The 21,568-nt window shown below is 39.3% G+C and overlaps 1 protein-coding gene across 3 annotated transcripts in view; it reads left to right on the forward strand.

The window, feature by feature from the left end:
- Positions 1-20,785, forward strand: part of Adpgk (ADP dependent glucokinase) — a 31,836-nt gene extending 11,051 nt beyond the window's left edge. The window contains exons 3-8 of one of the 3 annotated variants that reach the window (XM_078049338.1): positions 52-114; positions 6,927-7,047; positions 10,300-10,496; positions 11,099-11,197; positions 20,282-20,316; positions 20,464-20,785. In XM_078049338.1, the coding sequence (XP_077905464.1) occupies positions 52-114; positions 6,927-7,047; positions 10,300-10,496; positions 11,099-11,197; positions 20,282-20,316; positions 20,464-20,782 (834 nt within the window). In that variant the 3' untranslated portion in view covers positions 20,783-20,785. Of the gene's footprint in view, positions 1-51; positions 115-6,926; positions 7,048-10,299; positions 10,497-11,098; positions 11,198-14,391; positions 15,930-20,281; positions 20,317-20,463 lie in introns of those variants that run through there. The other 2 variants (XM_005316769.5, XM_005316770.5) reach the window with 2 other exon arrangements.
- The last annotated feature ends 783 nt before the right edge of the window (positions 20,786-21,568 follow it).

Below are 21,568 nucleotides of genomic sequence, written 5' to 3' on the forward strand. Positions count from 1 at the left end.
GGTAACTAGTTGTGCTAAAATTCTGCCTAATCACCTTGAATTATCTTTCAGCACTATGTAGGAGGAAATGCAGCTTTAATTGGACAGAAATTTGCAGCCAATTCAGATTTAAAGGTAGGTCAGATTTCCAGATTAAAATTTGTACCCTTCTGTTGTTTCAGTAATTTTAGGAGCAAGCATGGATATTTGTTCCTTGATTCAATTTAAGGATCACCTGCTTCTACACTAGACTGTGGACCTCTTGTTAGGATGCATACAGTATTAGTAGGAGTGTAATAATAACTAATACTTTCTAAGTGTTTACTACGTGCTTGGCATTGTCTTCAGTGTTTTACATAGATTTGACTAATCCTTGCAACACCCCTTATAAAGCTAGTTGGTACTGTCATCCTTGCTTTCAACATGAGGAAACTTGAGGCACAAAGATATTCACAGAGGGTAAATAATGGAACTAGTATCCAAACCAAGGCAATCTGACCCTGAGAGGCCATCAAGTAATGGTTATGAGCATGTGGGGATTATGGAAGTTATGAGAGAGAATGTACTTGGCTATGTTGATAAGCCTGAATCCAGATTGTCGAAAATTCATGTCACTAGATGAAGGTAGGAAGAAAAGTGTCTTCAAGTTTTGAACCATTTGCTATTAAGTAGAATTAAAAATGATTGCTATTTCAAAATAACATCTGAGTAAGAAGTTTACTGTGCTATGAGTGGAATAGTTTTGAGGAGGGGAAGCCAACTTGGAGATTGTTGCTGTCATACTACAAAACGATAAGGTTTAGATTAGAGCACCCAAAAGAGGAGAGACTTGTTTATCACTGGAATCATGGTATGGCTAGACCATAAGTGGTAACAAGGAAGAGAGTAAATAAATGGACAAGTACAGGGTGATTGTGGCTGCTGACAGAGAAGGAAACAATGAACAGTGCTCTGAACTTGGGGAACCAACATAAAAATATAATTTTTCATTTCAGGGATGAAATGAAAAGCCAGAGAGAAAGTTAGTTAAATATGGCTAGATAATCAGCAGTGTTAGAGAAAAAAATCAATGTGTTTGTTTCTTTCTCAAAATTTAGCAACAGACATTTACTGAGCACTTATGAAAAGAGCCACACTGTACACCAGGAGACAAATATACTTTAGATTGAGAGAGTATATTAAAGTGTTAACATTTCTATTTTAATAAGAATTAAAATTCTGGGCTAGGGTTAGGGCTCAGTGGTAGAGCGCTTGCCTAGCATGTGTGAGGCACTGGGTTCCATTCTCAGCACCACATATAAATAAATAAAGGTCCATCAACAACTAAAAATATATTTTTAAAAAAGGATTGAAGTTCTTATGAAATTTTACAGTGGAAAATATAGATTTTTATAATCATTATCCTTATGATAGTAATAAACTTCTAAACAGAGATGATTAGAAATTCCAGGGTAAACTCTTGGAAACATTATCTGTTAACAGAAAAAGAAAAGTTCGGTCATAAGCTCTTTAGCGAGCCCAGGCCCTTCTCATCAGAATCTTGGGAGTTTTCATGGTTCCCCACAAGGCACCTTCCTGGTCCTGAGAAATAATTCTATCCTTTGGAAAGCTAACACACTGGACTGTTGTGGGCAAGTACAAGATTGACCTTTCAGTATTGACCTCTTCTGAAACCATTATTTGCTCTTGGTCTCTGGAGAAGTTGGACCTGGGGCTGGTCTTAGTGGAAGGCATTCCAAAAAAACAAGACTGGCCTTGGTACGAGAAAAGATCTCTTACTCAGTCCTCACAACAGTATTATAATTTTAAAGATAAGAGGGAGGTCCAGAGAGACTAAGTAACATGTCCAAATTCAGCTAGTTAGGATTCAAATGCCACATTCTGCATGACATTACCACTCTAATTACTATTAGGGTAATAATACAGTCTTCAAAGATAATTACCACTGCTCTCTCAAAGAGATTCAGTTTAACTTGGTGAAATGCTTCCCACCATGGACCTGGTGATCATCTGAGAACCATCAGAGATTGAGAGATAGTTTCCATTGCTGATGATAATAGCTAATGCTTATATAAATTCTCAGTATATTCTGGGTACATAGATATGAACTAATTTAATCCTCTCAATACCCTATAAAGAAAGCCCATTTATTATACTCCACTTGAGAGGGAAAATGAAGCATGGCCTTGAGAAGTTAAAACTGCTCAAGGTCATGTACCTAGTAATGGGTAGAGTGGAAATTCAAACCCAAGTAATCTAGTTGCAGAGTCCATACTCTGAATAGCCATGCTATAGTGTATCTCAGAAATAGACCCTGGCAAATATAGTAAAGGCAAATTTAGAAGAATGGCCAGATGCAGGAGTGAGGCAGTGCCTTTAAAAATATATTTGTGAGAGCTAGGGCTGTAGCTCAGTGGTAGAGCACTTGTCTAGCATGTGCATGGCTCCGAATTTGATCTGAGTAGATGTTGGATTTTTGTCAAATGCTGCTTTAGCATCTAGTAAAATGATTGTATGATTTTTGGTTTTTGGTTGTTTGCTATGTGGTAATCACATTGGTTTTCCAATGTTAAACCAACCTGGCATCTCTGGGATGAACCTTACTTGTTTCTGATGTATTAATTATCCTTTTTGTGTTTTGTTGAATTCAGTTTACTAAAATTTTATTTAACATTTTAACAGTTTTTTTTTATTTTTTAGTTATTGATGGACACAATATCTTTATTTGTTTACTTATTTTTATGTAGTGCTGAGGATCAAAACCAGTGCCTCACATGCGTGAAGCAAGCACTCTGCCACTGAGCCACAACTCCAGCCCATATCTGTTTTCTTGAGGGATGCTGTCTGTATTTTTCTTATGTCTGTCTGGTTTTACTGTTGAGGTAATATTAGGCTTAAAGAATGAGTTGACAAGTATTTTCTTCCTCTTCAGTTTTTAAAAAGGTTTGTATAGAATTGGTATTAGGCCTTCTCTAAATGTTTGTAGGTTTTTCTAGGCCTATAGTCTTCAATGTGGGAAGGCTTTTGATAACAACTCTAATTTCTTTGTTTTTTTGTTTTTTTGGTTTTTTTTAGCAGGTTACCGGGATTGAACTCGGGGGCACTTGACCACTGAGCCATATCCCCAGCCCTATGTTGTATTTTATTTAGAGACAGTCTCACTGAGTTGCTTAGCACCTCAATTTTGCTGAGGCTGACTTTGAACTTGTGATTCTCCTGCCTCAACCTCCTGAGCCACTGAGATTACAGGCGTGCACCACCATGCCCAGCTGATTTCTTTGATATAGAGAAATTCAGATTTTCTGTTTCTTGAGCAACCTTTGGTAGTTTGAGCCTTTCAAGGAATTATTCATTTTGTCCGTGTTGTTGAATTTATTGGCATAGTTAATCATAATATTCCCTTATCCCTTGACGATCTGTAGAGTCTATAATGATGCTCTTTCTAATATTGTTCATTTATGTCTTCATATTTTCCTAAGTGATTTGGCTAAAAGTTTATTGATTTTTATTGTTCTTTTTCAATGAATAATGAACTTTTGGATTTTTATGCATTCTTTTCTGTTTCATTGGGTTTTGTTTACTTTGAGTTTAACTAGCTTCTTTTTCTAGTTTCTTAAGGTAAGAAGCTAAGGTCATTGATTTGAGACCTTTCTTGTTTTCTGATACAGGCCATTTAGTACTATAAATTTCCTCTTTAGTACTGCTTTAAATGTGTCCCACAGATTTTATATGTTGTTTTTGTTTTCATTTCAAGATATTTTCAGTAATCCTTTGATTTCTTAAGATGTACTATTCTTGGACTAGCGGTGTAGTTTTCTAAATTATAAAGATTTTCCTGATATTGTTACTGATTTCTATTTTAATTCTGATCTAGTCTGAAAATGTTTTCCATGACCTTTTAAATTTATTGAAACTTTTTAATGGCCCAGAATATGATCTCTCTTGGTGAAATTACATGTGTCTTTGAAAGTTTTTCAAGCGTATGTAGGGGTCTTTCTATTGTTGAGTAGAGGGTTCTGTAAATGTAACAACTAGGTCAAGTTGGTTATTGGTGATGTTCAAGCCTTGTGTGTCTTGTGTATATCATTACTGATTTTTCTGTCTATTTGATCTATCAGTTATTCAGAGAGGGGTATTGACGTATCCAACTACAATAGCAGATACGTATTTCTATTGGAAGTTTTATAATTTTTTTGGTTCATGTATTTCAGAGCTCTTTTATTCAGTGCATAAATGTTTAAGATTGTTAACATTCTTTTCATGAATTCATCCCTTTTCCTTACCAGGGATAAAGAAAATGATTTCATAATCTTTGTTCTGAATTCTATTTGATAAAATAGCCATCACAGCTTTTTTTTGGATTAATATTAGCATATCTTTTTCATCCATGGGCTTTTAACCTATTTATGTTTTTAAAGTGTACTCCTTGTGGATAAGCATATAGTTACGGCTTGCTTTTTAATCCACTTTGGCAATCTCTGCCATTTAATTGGGATGCTTAAACTGTTTACATTTTTGTTTGGTGTTGGGAATTGAACCTAGGGCCTTATGCATGCTGGGCAAGCATTCCACCAGTGACCTATATCCCCAGCCCTAGACCATTTACATTTAGTGTGACATTATTCTTTATTTCTGTTTGTTCCGTTCTTTTATCTTCTCTCTTTCCTCTTTCTCCATAGTCTTTTTAAATTATTTTCTATATTTAATTTTATCTCTTCTGGACTTATTAGCTGTACATCTTATTTTAGTGGCTGCATTAGGGTTTATGGTGTACATCTATAGCTTATCACAGTATACTTTCAAGTGATATTACTGCTCCATTACACTATAAGAACTTCAGAATATCATACTTCCATTTCTCTACTCCAGTCTATGTACTATTCTCACAATGTATTTTACTTCTACATATGTTACAAACTTCACTCTACATTATTAGTATTCTTTAAACAGATCTTTTAAAAAATAATAAGGAAATAATCTTATGTGCTTATCTAGAGTTAGCATTTCTGGTGCTCTTCATTCCTTTAGTTAGATCCACGTTTCCATCTGGTATCATTTGTGTTCTGCCTGCAGAACTTCCTTTAACATTTCTTGTGGTGCAGGTCTGCCAGTAATGAATTCTTTCGGCTTTTATATATCCAGGAACTCTTTTATGGTATCATGCTGAGGAATTAGTGGAGTTTACTTGGATTATTTGGCTTTTTTCATTTCTTAGGGATCATTGTGCTTTGCCTAATGTCCAAGCATTTTGAAAACTATTGTTTCTTATGTTTTGTCTGATTTTTAGTGTTCTAGGTAAGGGGGGTAAATCTAGCCAAGAATCAGAAAGAAAATAGTGGCAGAGGCAAGAATTGTCAGATTTGGCATGTAATGTGCCCATGTCGAGGCAGAAAGGCAGGGGAGGTGTATTTTCACCAGAAGCTGGGATTTCTAATGACATACATGAAAATACCTCTGCACAAAGCAGTATACAAACAGGCAGCTACTTAGCAAGTTAAAATGCCTTTTGAAATTTCAGGATGGGGCATAATTTGAAACAATGTAGATGGTTCCTGGGGATTTTAATTTGCCCCCTCCACCCTCAGAATTCAATGGTTTTGAGCCTGTTATCCTGACCTTGAGGGCATGGCAGAAACGGCAACTTATTGGAACTGAGAGGTGGCAGCAGATGTGAAGTGGTTTCTAGAAGGAATAGCCAGGGGGAGGCCTATCTTGGAGTTGAAGAAAAAGGTATTGAGAAGTTGCAGAGTACCTCCTCCTAAACTTTCTAAACTGAGTTGCTCATTAATTCTCATATTTGAAAGGTTAAATATGGTAGAGTGCTTTTTTGGGGGGAGGGGGATGCTAAGGATTGAACCTAGGGCACTCTACCAGTGAGCTACGTGCCTAGTCCTTTTTTATTTTTAGACAGGGTCTTACTAAATTGCTAAGCTGGCCTCCAACTTATGATCCTCCTGCCTCGGCCTCCCAAGTAACTGGGATTACAGGCATGCACCACTGTGCCCAGTTTCAGAAGTTCTTTTTCCGTACTGTGTAAAATTCAAATGATTGTTTTCATCTAGTAGTCTTTTCCCACCTTCCTTCCTTTCTTCTTCTTCTTTTTTAATTGTGATGCTGGGAATTAAACCCAGGACATTATTCATGCTAAAGCACTCTACCAATCAGCTATATCCCCAGCATCTGTCATATTTGAGCAAACAATATCCCATGTCTATTTGCCTACACAGGGTATGAATGTGAATTAAAAAGATAATGTAGGGGAATAGGGTGTATCTTGGTCTGCCTGGGCTGTCATAATAATAAAATTCATAAACTAGGTGTTTTTTTTTAAATTATTTTTGAACAGTTCTGGATACTGGAAAGTCTTAAGATCAAAGTTGCAGCAAAGTTTTGTTTCTGGTAAGGGCTCTAAGATTCCTGGCTTGCAGAGGCTGCCTTGTCACTGTTTTTTGTTTTGTTTTGTTTTTCACATGGCCTTTTCTTGGTTAACACAGATCTCTCTTCCTTTTCTAATAAGGTCACCAATCCTATCTGATTAGGACCTCACTCTTATGATCTCATTTAATCTTAATAACTCCTAAAAGTTCTATCTCCAAGTACCATTCCATTAGTGTTAGAGCTTCAACATCTGAATTCAGGGAGCACTCATTCAGTTCATAACAGGGAGTCTGGGCTGTAATAGTTGCATAGGCACCTGACAACTATGACTTTGGTCATTGGTCATTTTCTTGTTTCTGAGTACATTGTGGCATTAACTTCCAGAGGCTTATCCCCTGTTAAGAGCCTCCTGTGCTACATACCTCCAAACCAAGGACTTTTGGAATTGAATTAGATTCAGTATTTTGTTGAAATGAATAGAATTGGCCTGAATGTACCTAGTGGTTATTGTTCAGATTGTTGGAAAAGAAACAGAACTGGTAGACTAACTTCACATTGCTTATCTCCAGGTTCTTCTTTGTGGTCCAGTTGGTCCAAAGCTACATGAACTTCTTGATGACAATGTATTTGTTCCACCAGAGTCATTGCAGGAAGTAGACGAATTCCACCTCATTTTGGAGTATCAAGCAGGTAAGGGAAGGGTATTAATGGTATAAGCTGTGCATCTTTAGACTTGGCTTTGTGCCAGAAATTCATCTTTGTAAATTAGTAGGATCTTATTTGTGTCCCCATACCAAGTTTCTCAAGTCCATTGATCTGCAGAGCTGTTATCATTTGTTATCTCAGAGACTGATAGAATATTACATCATGAGAAAAATTCTCAAGTCTACAAACCAAATTGCTGTGAACCCAGTGGAAATCAGGCTGTAGGAAAGCAGGCATCTTAAGTAAAAGTGAAAATGTGTTAAACACACATTTGTGAAGCTTCCCTTTATTACTAAGAAAAGAGAAGGGCAGGTAATATTTCCTCAGCTCTGCTGAATCCTGCCCAGGACCCTTCTGGCCTGACTTACCCAAGCTGCTTAGATTAGTTCCAGGCCTCTGGCAAGCTTCCTTTGGAGTAATTTATTTTTTCCCTGAGGTGAGTGGGAGTGTTTTGTATTTAACCTCACATTATTTCTTATTATAAGATATTTCAGGGGACTGGGATTGTGGCTTAGTGGTAGAGCGCTCACCTAGGAGGTGCAAGGCCCTGGGTTCCATCCTTAGCACCACATAAAAATAAATAAATAAAGGTATTGTGTCCAACTACAATTAAAAAATAAATATTTTTTTTAAAAAAAGATATTTCAATGTTTATAAAGCCAAATTACCCCACAAGTAGATTTTTTTGTGTTATAAAGACTAGAGATTTATTTTCTGCAAGAACCTTAAATACCTGGACATATTTTGAGTCTGTGTGTTCTTTGCTGTATCTTTTCCTGTACTCAGAACTCACTCGAGTTCTGATAAACATGTTATGAATTCACATTAAAGATTCAAATATGCAAACAGCTAATTGGCTCCTTAGAGGAGTAGTTAACACTCTTCAGTGAACTGCTACCAAATCACACAATTAAGAGAACCTCACCTACTAGAGTAATGATCTATAATGTAAGATAGGAAAAAATAGTGCTTGTTGACAATTATACCTTTCTCCAAGTATGAAAAAGAACTGTTGTTTACTTCTGGATCCCTTTTGGGTGCTTATTAGAATCAGTTGAAATTTAGCAAGGGCAAGATCTGAAAATCAGGGCAGAATGTTGCAGGAGGTACTTCATACCTAATGATGTCCAAGGAGTTTTTCTCCGTTTTAGTTTTCCCAAATAAGAGTGACAATTTTGCTGGGCGCAGTGGCACACACCTGTAATCCCAGTGACTCAGGAGGCTGAGGCAGGAGGATTGCAAGTTCAAAGCCAACCTCAGCAACAGTGAGGTGCTAAGCAACTCAGTGAGACCCTGTCTCTAAATAAAATACAAAATAGGACTGGGGATGTGGCTCAGTGGCCAAGTGCCCCTGAGCTCAATCCCTGGTTTCCCCCGCCCCCAAACAGAAGTGACATTTTTCACTCTTCAGTGACAATGACTATTGACTGGAAGGTGCTGCTACCACCAGTCCAGATTAGTCTCTCTTCCATTTCTGTTGGTGCCCACAGCATGAACTAGGCACCTTTGTAGTTCCTGGTTTCTATTGATTCCTGTGGTGACTACATAATGGAGAGACTAGGATCTTCAAACTGGACTTTGCTGTTATGTTTGATAGCTCTGCCTCTTGTGAAGAGGTAAGAAGATAGCTTGTCTCAAAACAAGATTGATTCATCTTTTCTTCCCTCTTGCCTGACTTCCTTATTTTTCTTTGTACAAAGTAGTGCACTTCTGTGAAATTTTGTGCTGAGTTACATTTTCATAGGCCCCAGGAGGGAACATAATCTGGTGGTTGCAGCCCTTGGGTCAGCTTTCTTAACTCCATCCCCAGCTTCTCTCTAACCTGGACAAGTAAATTCGGAGAGGATTTGCAAACTTTTTTTTTTTTTTTTTCCTTTTTCTGTCCTCCTAGACAGCTCCACAGCAGCTCATTTTCAGGGCTGGGAATCCGGTGAGCCAGAGTGGTCAAAGGGCAGGATGATAAATGGAGAGAAGAGATTGCTTATAGAAATGAATACAAAGTTCTGTGAGAAAAGAAGGGCACTAAGTATTATTACTGACTGTTCCAATCTGTCTGCTTCTTGGGCTACTTCATCAGTCCTGTGTCCTATGGAAACAATAAGCAGCTCTCCATATTTCTCTTTGTCCATACCTGTTTATTTTTGCCTCTGTCATTCCCTGAAGAAATCAGTTTCTTTTGAATGCTGTGTGGCTCTTTTGTCCTAGGCTAGGTTAGGCTGTGTTCCCAGCAGTGTCACTGTTCAAGGGCAGGGTAGTGTCTTGCTATATGGAAAGTATCGGTGTAATGTATTTTTCCCATTGTACAGAGTCTTGTTAATTTGGGAAATCTTGGATTTGGAGTTAATACCTATATTTTTTGCTGCTGTGGTTCATTAGGTCATCAATCTGTTTTCTTAATTCACTTTTTTTTTTTTTTTTTTTTTTTGCTAATTCATTCATATGGCTACATACCAGGTTCAATGTGAGGTAGTAGGAAAATGAGGTAGAAGACTACACAGGCCCTACCCTCAGCTCACAGTTTACCTTAGGAGATGGACACTTGAACAATTAGTTCAAATCATGTGCCAAGTCCTATAATACAATAGTGTTGCCTCTGGAGGTTATTGAATCTGCTTAGGTAGGGGCAAGTCTTTCCTGACTCACATTTAGGGAGAAAGTAGCACTTGAATGTGGCCTTGAGCAGTCATTACTCCAAAGCAACTCCTGCCCAAGTGGCGGAACAGCCAGATATTCTCACTCTTTGGATCAAGTGCCCAGAAACCACAAGAGAGCAGCAGAGAGTAGGAGGTACAGTCAGCTAAGTGGAAGGTCCTAGAGCATTGCTGTGAGGTAGAATGTACTTTGGGAATGGCAACCAGTCCTATCTGCAGGAGTATGCCTAGTGTGATGGCATTTGGAAGTCATGCACAGTATAACTGCTTCCAGTGTTTGGGAGCTCAGTAGACAGCAGAGCTTTCCTGGAATTCCAGGGGAGCTAATGACCTTGAGAAAGGTAACCTCTTGAAAAAGGCATAAGAGACTCACACTGTTGCTGTTTTTTTGCTGATTTGGGTTTAGGTTTTTGGTTTGTTTCTTTACCAATTTACCAAGCTGACCTTCGACCATTATTATTGGGACCCACTCAGCCAGCAGTTAGCCTGCTCAGAGCCAGGGCTCCAGGGAGACACCTGCAAGTGCCTCCACAGCTAGGAGACTGAAAGCCTCTTCCTTTTCTTTCCATTGACTGGGCTTTTCTAGGGGAGGAGTGGGGCCATTTTAAAGCTCCCCATGCCAACCGGTTCATCTTCTCTCACGACCTCTCCAACGGGGCCATGAATATGCTGGAGGTGTTTGTGTCTAGCCTGGAAGAGTTCCAGCCTGACCTGGTGGTCCTCTCTGGATTGCATATGATGGAGGGACAAAGCAAGGAGCTGCAGAGGAAGAGACTCTTGGAGGTAACAGCACTGTTACAGAATCTCACAGACCCCAGCTAGGTTTTTTGTTTTGTTTTGTTTTGTTTTTTCCTTCCAGGTTCCTTTCTCTCTCTGCCTCTGTACTTGTGCTGCCTTGCCTTGGCTCATGCTCTCCCAAGGACATACCTTAGAAGCAGCTAGAGTAGGACAGACAGGTCAGATAATCTTCTTGCCTGAGCCTCTGCATCCTGTGCTAAACTGAGCGTGGCTACAAGCTGCAGGGTTTGTAGTTATGTCCTTTATGTTATCTGTGCCATCTCACTTCATATCACCTGTGCTGCAGTTCCTGTAGATCTGAATGGCAGTTGAAGCCAACCACCTAGTTTAGATCCTAGGAATAGGCTGGCAGCATGAACAATAAGGAGCAGTTCTTTGGCCTCTGATTCTATTAAGCCTGATGGCTCTCTGCAGAATGCAGTTCTCTGTTGGAAAAAGTATCTTTTGTCCAGTTGCTTGTAGCTGTCAGAGGATACAAAGAAGGCAGGTGCCAGGGGCATTCAGACTGCTCAGGACCTCATCTTTTCTTCCCTCTTGCCTGACTTCCTTTTATTTCTAATGGCAGTGTTGTTCTCTTCTCTTTCCAGGTTGTAACTTCCATTTCTGACATCCCAACTGGTGTTCCAGTTCACCTAGAGCTGGCCAGTATGACCAACAGGGAGCTCATGAACAGCATTGTGCATCAGGTAACCAACCACCTATGGGCAACCCATGCGTCCTCCTTTAGCCCTGGCCTCATTGGGCCTTGCAGAGAAGCTCCTTTGTCCAGTGGGTCTGGGTGTTTGGGCTCAGGGACTGTCTCCTTGAGATGTGGGTGTTGTGTCATTCAGAACTAGAAGACCCAAATAAGGATTCAGGACTGTCCTAGGACAAGATTTCTTAGTAAGTTAGAAATATGGCGGTGTGAGCCAGGTGGGGTGATGCATATCTGTAATCCCAACAAATTGAGGCCAAGGCAGGAGGATTGCAAGTTCAAGGCTAGCCTCACCAACCTGGTGAGACCTTGTCTCAATATTAAAAAAAAAAAAAAAAAGTAACTCAGTGATAAAGTTCAGTCGAGAGGGAAGGAGATATGGCAATGTAAATTGATGGGCCTGTGAGTCCTATTGCTTCTCTGGAAGTGAATGGTTTTTGCAGAACTCAAAACATGAAAAACTGAAAGCCCAACTCAGCTGATTTTACTTAAACACCAAAAAAGGAAACTGGTGAACCTGACCTCCTCACCACCAGACATGTAGGAATTTATCTCCTGCTTCTGGATAGCAGCAGTGGTTAGCATAAATCCGAGTGAGCAAGGCATAAGAATGCAAGCTTTGCCATTCACTAGCTCTGTGAGTTCAGATTACTTAACTCTTCGTTTTATTGTTATTTAACCTGTTAATTGGTAATGTGTTGTTCAAAAACCGAAAAGTATTAAAAGATACACAGTGAAGTCTCATTCTGGTTCTCCCCTTCCTCCATCTGTCTACCCTTTGTAATTTCCTTATTAGCTTTATCTGTATCTCCTGAGTTTTAATGTATGATACAAGAATATATTATTTCTATGTTTTATATAAAAATATAAATTTTTTTGGTCCTATTTTACTCAAAAAAATAACACAACATACTGAACACACTGCTCTGCCCTTTGCTTTATTTCCCACTGGAAAATCTTGGAGATCTTTACTGTGTTGTTACTTGGAGAGCACCTCAGACTTTTCACAGTGATGTGGTGAAAGTGAGTGTGGGGTGCTTCTCAGTTTGTTTGACCTGTACCTTCTTGTGGACATTCTGGTTGGTGATTGTCCTTCCCTTTTACATAGGATGCTGCAGTAAATAATCTTGTACATTGTTTTATTTTGCCTGTGAGCAAGTATATGCATTTGATAAATTCTCAGAAGTGGAATTGCTGGATTGAAGCCTAAGAAAGCATTTAGAGGTTTGAGATTGCCTTCCATGGGAATTACACTTTATGTCCCACTAGCAGTGTTTAGAATATGTGACTCTGTGGTACTTAGCTTTTGCACACACAGCAAATATTCTGTGTTAATATTTTCCTTATATTCTTGCCACTGGAATGGGATTAAAAATTAGCATTTGTTTCAGTCTGACAGTTGAAAAATAGTGTCAGTGTAGGGTTTGTTTTTGTTGTTTGCAGTGCTGGGGATCAAACTTGGGCCTCAGAGCTGGGCTACACTTCTAGCCCTTTTCTAAAAAATTACTTCTTTTTTTAGGAAAAAAAAAAAAAACTTTTAAAATTTTACTTATTTTTGGTACTGGAGATTGAATCCAAAGGTGTTTCATCATGAGCTACATCCCCCAGTCCTTTTCTATTTTATTATTTTCTGAGACAGGGTCTTACTAAATTGCCAAGGCTGGCCTCAAACTTGCAATCCTCCTGCTTCAGCCTCTAGAGTTGCTAGGATTATAGGCATGCCCCACTATACCCAACAAAACAGTCTTTTATTTTTCTGGACTGTTTTTAGGTTCACAGCAAAATTGACAGGGTTCCCATATGCCCTTTGAGCCCCTTACAGGCACAGCATCCCCCACAATCAGCACCCCTCACCATTTGTTATAATCAGTGAACCTACAATGATACATTATCATCACTCAGAGTCCATAATTTACAACTGAGTTTATTCTTGGTGTTTTTCAGTATAGTTTTTACTTGTATTTCTTTTTGAGGAGGAATATTTTTTCACTTTTAAAAAAAGCTTTTCTTTTTTTTTTGTCCCCCCTCTGAAAGTCTCCTTAACCCTTCCTAGCCTTGGTTGAGAGAGAGAGAGAGAGAGAGAATTTTAACATTTATTTATTTTTTTCTTAGTTCTTGGCGGACACAACATCTTTGTTGGTATGTGGTGCTGCTGAGGATCGAACCCGGGCCGCACGCATGCTAGGCGAGCGCGCTACCGCTTGAGCCACATCCCCAGCCCCTATTTTTTCACTTTTAAAAAAAGCTTTTCTTTTTTTTTTGTCCCCCCTCTGAAAGTCTCCTTAACCCTTCCTAGCCTTGGTTTGTAAATTGAAGGCAGTGCCTTCTTCCATCCAAGGGTTACAGTAAGAATTGGATGAAGAGAGAGAACTCTTCAGAGCTCAAAACATGCAGAAAATGAAAAGCCATTGGCTTTCATCCTTCTTAGCACAGAACATGCAGGAAATGAAAGCCATTGGCTTTCAACAACAAAGGTATAAGGCCATTATTATTTTATGGGCATGCACACACATACATGTACATACTCAAGGACTCATGTCTCCTGCAGAAACCTTTACCTGTTTCTAACAAAAGAAGTGCTAAGGAAGACAGTGAGGTAGACATAGTGGTTCCCCACAAGACAGAAAATGGGCTCAGTGGCTCCTGTTTCCCTTTCCACATGTTGTTATTCAATGAAGACTATTTTCTTCTCACCTGCTTAAGTAGTTTAGCTCTAACGTGAAACAATATTCTTGCTTCTTGGTGTTATTTCCACAGAGCCATTATGATCTTGACTATACATTGTTCAGGTCTTCTCCATTTTCCTGGCATAATGCCTCTGATACTCAGGACTTGGCCAAGAGCCATATCCTGGCAGTGATAAGAGTGGCTGTTGCATGTACACAGGCAAAAGTTAGGCACCAAGGAAGGAAATACAAAATAGGTACACCTCCACCCTTTCTGAATGGTACATAATAAAAGACTAGGTTTGAAACAGCATTTTGGTAACTTTGCAGTTTTTCCCAAGTGATCCTGAAGGTGGAGGTGGATAGAGATGAAATGGTTGAAATGATGAGTTCAGTCACAGGAAGGCCTGATAAGAAAGATGCCTGCCTGCCTTCTCTGTCATTTAGTCATTGGCTGCGTCCTAAGATTCAGGAGCTCGGTTATACCCACCAGAAAGAGACCTGTCATTGTTTTTGTTAGCAGGTCTTTTCTGCAGTGACTTCTCTTGGGCTGAATGAACAGGAGCTGTTATTTCTCAGCCAGTCAGCATCTGGACCACATGCTTCTCTCTCCTCCTGGAATGGTGTTCCTGATGTGGGCATGGTCAGTGATATCCTCTTCTGGATCTTGAAAGAACATGGGCGGACTAACAGCAGAGCCTCGGACCTTACTAGGATCCATTTCCATACGCTGGTCTACCACATCCTGGCAACTGTGGATGGACACTGGGCCAACCAGCTTGCAGCCGTGGCAGCAGGAGCTCGTGTGGCTGGGATACAGGCCTGTGCCACCAAAACCATAGACACCAGCCGAGTGTCTCTGAGGGCACCCCAAGAGTTCATGACTTCCCATTCAGAAGCAGGCTCCAGAATTACATTAAACCCAAACAAGCCAGTAGTAGAATGGCACAGGGAGGGGATATCCTTTTATTTCACACCAGTGTTGGTATGTAAAGACCCTATTCGAACTGTGGGCCTTGGAGATGCCATTTCAGCCGAAGGACTTTTCTATTCAGAAGTACATCCTCATTTTTAGGAAGATTGTAGCTAATGATAGGAAGAAAGTGGTTTGGAAAACAAGATTCAGGGTGTCAGAACCATTTTTAGATCTAATTGGGAAGATAGCCAAAGAAACAACAGCAGATTAAACTGTACAGATACATTCCAGCCTGTTGGCGATTACATAAAAACATTTCAGGTTTTAATCAAAACTTAGCTATCTACTAACGAGACTGGATTTTTGTTTTTTGTGTTGTGAGTTACAGGGGTTAAAAAAAAAAAAACCTCAATTCTAAAACCCCAATTTATGCAGTGTTGTCAAGTATTTTTTAAGCCAGAGTTAACTCTCAAGAGCATGTCAGCCAGAGAAAGTCTTTCTCTCCTTGCTTACTAGAGGACTGCTTCATTACTCACTCACCACCGTGGGCTCTGGTAAAGCCCGATGTGAGATTCTTGGGTCTCTCAGCTTACCACTTGCAGCAGAATCAAGACTTCCATTCAGTGTTACAGCGACAGTATTTAATGAGCATATCTTCTCAGTCTCCTGTTCTCAAACTTAGGTCAGAGCCACGGGTAAAGACAAGACAGTCCCACCTTGGAGCCTTGGTAAGCCTTTGAGCCATTCATTCTCTTGTTTGGAACCCTTGGTGGCATTGTGAGCTGAAGGACTGTGCCTTTCTGCCTTGGCTCCCTGTATTGTAGACTGGCTGATCAAAGGCTCCTGTGGCTTGGGCATTGCCTCATTGCCCAGCTCTGGATATGCTTCCTGCAACAGAAGACTAATATTTGTTCTTTCTCAGCCTTGAAGGAATTTGCTTTTACAACTGGAATTTGCTTCCATCTCTTATGTATAAAAGATCATGTATGTCTTACGTTTTCATTGACACATTCATTAAAGAGTTTGACCTCGTAAGAGCGCCAGGATCATGAATAAATTTGTCATGTTATATATTTATTTTTTTATAAACCAGGACCTCTGTGTGCTTTTAAAAATATTAAAAACAATTTACATTTCAGGAATCCTGTCTGTAATTGATTTCATTTCCACCTTACTCTGGACTGGTCTTATGGCTTACATGTTACTCTGCTCATGATGTTTGTATTTTGTCAGTCTCTCTCACTGAGCCTGTACTGTAGACCTGTTCTCGGGGGTTTAAAGACAGAAGCTAGAGTATGAAGTAGCCAAGTCAAAGTTGAGTTGGAGCATAGCAGTTGCTAAGCATGGTGAACTTTGGTTTGTTGGAAGGATGTAAGGGACACAGAAGATGGCAGCAGGCCTGCCTAGTACAGGGTCATAAATCTCACCAGGCCATAGCAGCAGCTCTTGAATCTCAAAGGCTACCTCAGGCGTTTCATATATGATCTTCCCTCCCTGCTTTGGGTAAGAAGAAAATGCTTGATTACTCATTTTCAAAGAAAATTTGAACCTAGAGAATTATACAACTTGCAAGTGAAAGTAAGTAGCTCAGGGCTGGGGATGTGGCTCAAGCGGTAGCGTGCTCGCCTGGCATGCGTGCGGCCCGGGTTCGATCCTCTGCACCACATACCAACAAAGATGTTGTGTCCGCCGAGAACTAAAAAATAAATATTAAAAATTCTCTCTCTCTCTCTCTCTCCTCTCTCACTCTCTCTTTAAAAAAAAAAAAAAAAAAAAAAAAAAAAAAAAAAAAAAAAAGAAAGTAAGTAGCTCATTAAAGAAATCTTATCCTTTTGTGCCTCTAGGCTCAGTTAAAACAATCACCAACTTTCTGGCCAGTTTTTAAGTGAGAAGACATTTCTCTGTTTCCCAAGAATTAGAATAATTCATCATTTCTAAACCTTTTAAGCCTAAAAAGACTATTAGTAATACTAAAGTGTTCTCCATGATTTTTTTTTCTGTGTAAGCTGTCCTCTCAGACCCTTCCCTGAATGTATATTCTCAAAAAGTAATGTCAGTAAAAATTAGAAGTGTGGTCGGCCTATACTGTAAAAATGTTTTTTCCCACTCCCTGTAACAGGTGCTAGGAATTGAACCCAGGGCGTCACACATTAGGCATTCTTCTACTGATCTGCACTCCTGTCCCCTAGAGTACTATTTTTCAAGTGATGCGTTTGGAACTATTTGAAGTTACTAAATCAATTTGGTGGTAATCAGCATCAAAACCCATCATACATTAATAAGCTAAGAAGTGTATTTTGTAAAAAATGAGTGTACATCGAATGAGTGTAAGAATATGTATGCATCCCTCTGTAGGTTGTGCCACCTTTTTGTGAAGTAGGCTAAGCTATGCAAGAATGACTGATGTGTCACCTAAGGCAGATAATTCAGAAGTGAGTTAAAGGCACAATAAGATGAACAGGTAGGCTTTAGTCTTTTCAACCCTTTCTTTGAAACTATTTTACAAAGGTTTCCACAAATGGTTTTATGTGAATTTGAAAATACACTGGCCTAAAAGAGAAAATACCCTGGCCTGATGAACTCCTTGCATTCACTTGACTGAATATCCTGGGAAAAGGTGCAGCATACAAAACACCCCTAGGAGTTTAGAATGCAGCCCCAAATCAGTAATCCTTATCAAGCAGATTCTGTCAGGTTTGAGTGGAATGAGGGGTAACTTCATCAGGGGAAACCCAAATCTGTGCAGGGTTTTGAGATGGTGAGTTGTATAATATTGGCTGAGTTACCCTTTGTTAGCCTCACTTTTCTCATATGTAAAATGGAATTAATCATGGTACCTACCCCATGGTGGCTGTTGATTAGTATTTACTGTAGTATGTAGCACATAACTTCTTTAGTTATTACTAAGCAGAACAAGCAATTCCTGGGTCCCTTTAGGTCTGTTTAAACTTATCTGAAAACTATTGTAATAACATTTTATTTCTGGTTTTATTTTATGTAAGAATATGTATACAGTAAAACTATGCAAATTTTAAAAAAATATTTTTAGTTGTAGTTGGACACGATACCTTCATTTATTTATTTATTTTTATGTGGTGCTGAGAATCGAACCCAGCGCCTCGCACATGCTAGGCAGGCACTCTACCGCTGAGCCACACACAAACTATGCAAATTTTAAGTGTGCCATTTGTTAAGTTTTGACAAAGCATACACCTCTCTAGCCCATCCTGTCAGAGTATTTTACAAAGGTTTTGAAACTATATTTTACAAAGGTTTGTCGCCCCAGATGGCTTCTCTTTGCCTGTTCCCCACTCTGACCCCCGAAGCAACCACTCTTACCATTCTTTTCCATGATAAATTTGCTTTGCTTCTTCTGGAACTTACAAATGGAATTGTTTGGTGTTTGGTCCTTGATATAAAACTTCTCTCTTTCGATATAATATTTTTGAGAATAATCCTTGTTTTGTCTTAGTTCATTTTTTATTACTTAATAATATTATAATCTAAATATAGAAGTTTTCACTTTGAAGCTTTTGTGAATAAAGCTGTTATTACATTTGTGTAGGCATATCGTCATTCTTCTTGGCTAAACATCCATAAACTTGGTGAAGGACTTTTTTCCAAAATGACTGAATCACTTTATAGTCCCACCAATAATGTATGACAGTTGAGGCTTCCTCAGCCTTACCAACATTTTGGCCATTTTGATGGTTATGTTCCTAGAAGAAATTCTGGGAACCTTTTAACTTCAGTTTCAGTTAGGTCCATCATCCATTTTGAGTTACTTTTTTATGTCTGTAGTGGTAGGTTGAGCTTGGCTTTCTTTTCAATTGACAAAAAAGGTATATATTGTTTACAATTATGTTTTGAAATATGAATACATTGTGCTAAATTGGCTAATTTGGTAATTAGCCAAAAAGTTTAGTATTAGCTAAACTTTTTTTGTGGTAAAAACACTTAAAAGCCACTCTTTTAATCCAGGGGTGATTTGGAACTGAGCTACATCTCCAATCCTTTTTGAGACATAGTCTCACTAAATCGCTGAGGCTGGCCTGAACTTGTGATGTTCCTGCCTTAGCCTCCCAAGTCACTGGGATTACAGGTATGCAGTAACACACATGGCAAACCCAATCTTTTAGTACTTTTCAAGAATATAGTGTTAATTATGGTAGCTACCTTATATGATAGTTCTCTTGAACTTGTTCCACTTTTCTAGCTAAAATTTTGTATATTTTGACCAACATCTTCCCACCTCCATCACCCAGATTCATTCTTCTCTATATCGATTTCTAGCTGTTCCAGTATCATTTGTTGAAAAGACTTTTCACATGGCACTGTGTTGGTACCTTTTTCAAAAATCAAATGACAACCAGACGGCCTGTGGCTCAGTGGTAGTAGTGCGCTTGCCTAGAATGTGCAGGGCCCTGGGTTCGATCCTCAGCACCACATAAAAATAAAGGTATTATGTCCAACTAAAACTAAAAAAAAATAAATAAAAAAGACAACCAGGCACAGTGGTACATGCTTGTTATCCCAGCAACCTAGGAGGCTGAGACAGCAGGATCACAAGTTTGAGGCCAGCCAGACCCTGTCTCAAAAAATAAAAAGGGCTGGGGATATAGCTCAGTGCTAGAGCACCCTAGTTAAATCCCTAGTACCCCACCCCCAAAACCAAATGCCTGTAAACATAAAATCTATGAGGATTATGTTGTTTTACTAATCTTATTTGTCTTATGCTAGTACCACATTACTGTCATAGTAAGCCTTGAAGTAAGGTGGTATTAACCCTCCAATTTTATTCTTCTTGTTCTTATTCCTCCTTCCCTTTCTTCCAGGATCTTGCTAAACTGCCATCCTAGGATGCCAGCCTAACTTACAATCCTGTGGCCTCAGCCTCCAGGCTAGCTAACCTCAATTTTATTCTTTTTCAGGATTGCATTGGATGTTCTAGGTCCTGTGTACCTCCCTAAGAGTTTAGAAACAGCTTGTCAATTTCTACCCCCAAACCTGCTGGGATTGACAAGAATCTATAGAACAATTTTGGAAAATTTTTTACCTTAATAATATTTAATCTTCCAGAGAACATGGTATGTCTTTCTATTTTAATCATCTTTTTCACAGCAATGCTTTTGTGGTTTTCAGAGTAGAAAATACATTTTGTTAAATTCATATCTATTTCATGCAAATATATTTGACTCTAAATTGGTTTTTCAAACTTTCATTTTCAAATTGTTTCTTGCTAATATATAAAAATACAATTGATTTTTATACACTGGCCTTGTATCTTAGAACCTTAACAAAATTCACTTATCAAGTGTTATAGTTTTATTTTATTTTAGGATGCCTTCAGATTTCCCCAGGATAAACAACCATGTCATCTATAAGAGCTTTATTTCTTTCTATATATTTTGGACATTATTGCACTGGCTACAACTCTACTAAAAGAAATGAGCTAGGACTACCTGTCCCTAAGCCACATGCTTGTTATCCACAGGTGTGGCTGTATGCTGGACCGGTAGTCAATGACGGGTAAGATCCAATTGCAATGGTACCAACCTAAGACAGGAGGCTGACACCTTGAGGTCAGCTCATCTGATGACGGGTAAGGACCATATGTAGTATTGGACAACCTAAGGCAGGCACGGTCCCTAAGCCACATGCTTGTTGTTTAAACAGAGAGGGGGAGATGTTGAGAGCCACAGCCGAAGGGGCCCCAGCAAACTTCCAGCTGCCAGCTGATTGGCTCCTCTATGGTGATGCTCATTGGACTGTTTCCCCGCCCTTTCAGACCACGGAGCTGCTCATTGGGGGACTCTTTTGGCTCCGCCCATGCGACCCAGCCAATTGGCCTCAAGAGCAGGAGGAATGGGGGGGGATGGTTGAGAGGCTTGTGGGAAGCTGGTGGTGGCAGTTGGGCTCTGAGGGAATTCCTGAAGAGCTCCTGCGGTGCGGGGTGTGTGTGTGTGTTCTAAAAATAAAGTTCGTTTCTGCTTGATAAGGGGCTCCTGAATTGTGCCCAGCCAGACTGCGGCATTTGGTAGAACACTTGCCTAGCATGTGTGAGGCACTGGGTTCAATTCTCAGCACCACATATAAATAAAATAAAAGACCATTGACAACTAAAAAAAAAAATACTAAAAAAGAAAAAGAAATGAGCTAGCAAATCATGAAAAAACATGGAGAAAATTTAAGTGCATATTTCTAAATGAAAAGAAGTAAATTTAAAATGGCTACATACTGAGTGATTCCAACAATATGACATTCTGGAAAAGGCAAAGTTGGAATCATAGTAAAAAGATCAGTAGTGGTCAGGGGTGTTGAGAGGAGGATGAACAGCACAGATGAGTTTTAGGGCAGTGAAAAAAGCCACCCTAAAAATTCTCAGCAAGAGCTGGGGTAGGACAGCTCATTGGTAGGACACTTGCCTAGAATACATGAGGCCCTGAGTTCCTGAGTTCAATTCCCAGCACAGCCACACACACACACACACACACACACAAAAGCAACTCTTAGCAAATCAAAAATGGGAGGGAATATATTTCACCTGATAAAGGGCATTTGTGGAAAAAAAATGCAATGGTTCATACAATGGTGAAGTATTACATACTTTGCCCCTAAGATCAGGAAAACCAAGGAAAGAATTGTCTACTCTTAACATTTCTATTCAATACTCCTGGCCACCACCAATCTCTTTACTGTCTCCATGTTTGCTTTTTCCAGAATGCCATAGTTAGAAAGTTGGAATCATACAGTACGTAGAATTTTAAATTAGCTTCAAAGT

Source organism: Ictidomys tridecemlineatus, chromosome 5 (assembly GCF_052094955.1).
Source record: "Ictidomys tridecemlineatus isolate mIctTri1 chromosome 5, mIctTri1.hap1, whole genome shotgun sequence".
Classification (NCBI taxonomy): domain Eukaryota; kingdom Metazoa; phylum Chordata; class Mammalia; order Rodentia; family Sciuridae; genus Ictidomys; species Ictidomys tridecemlineatus.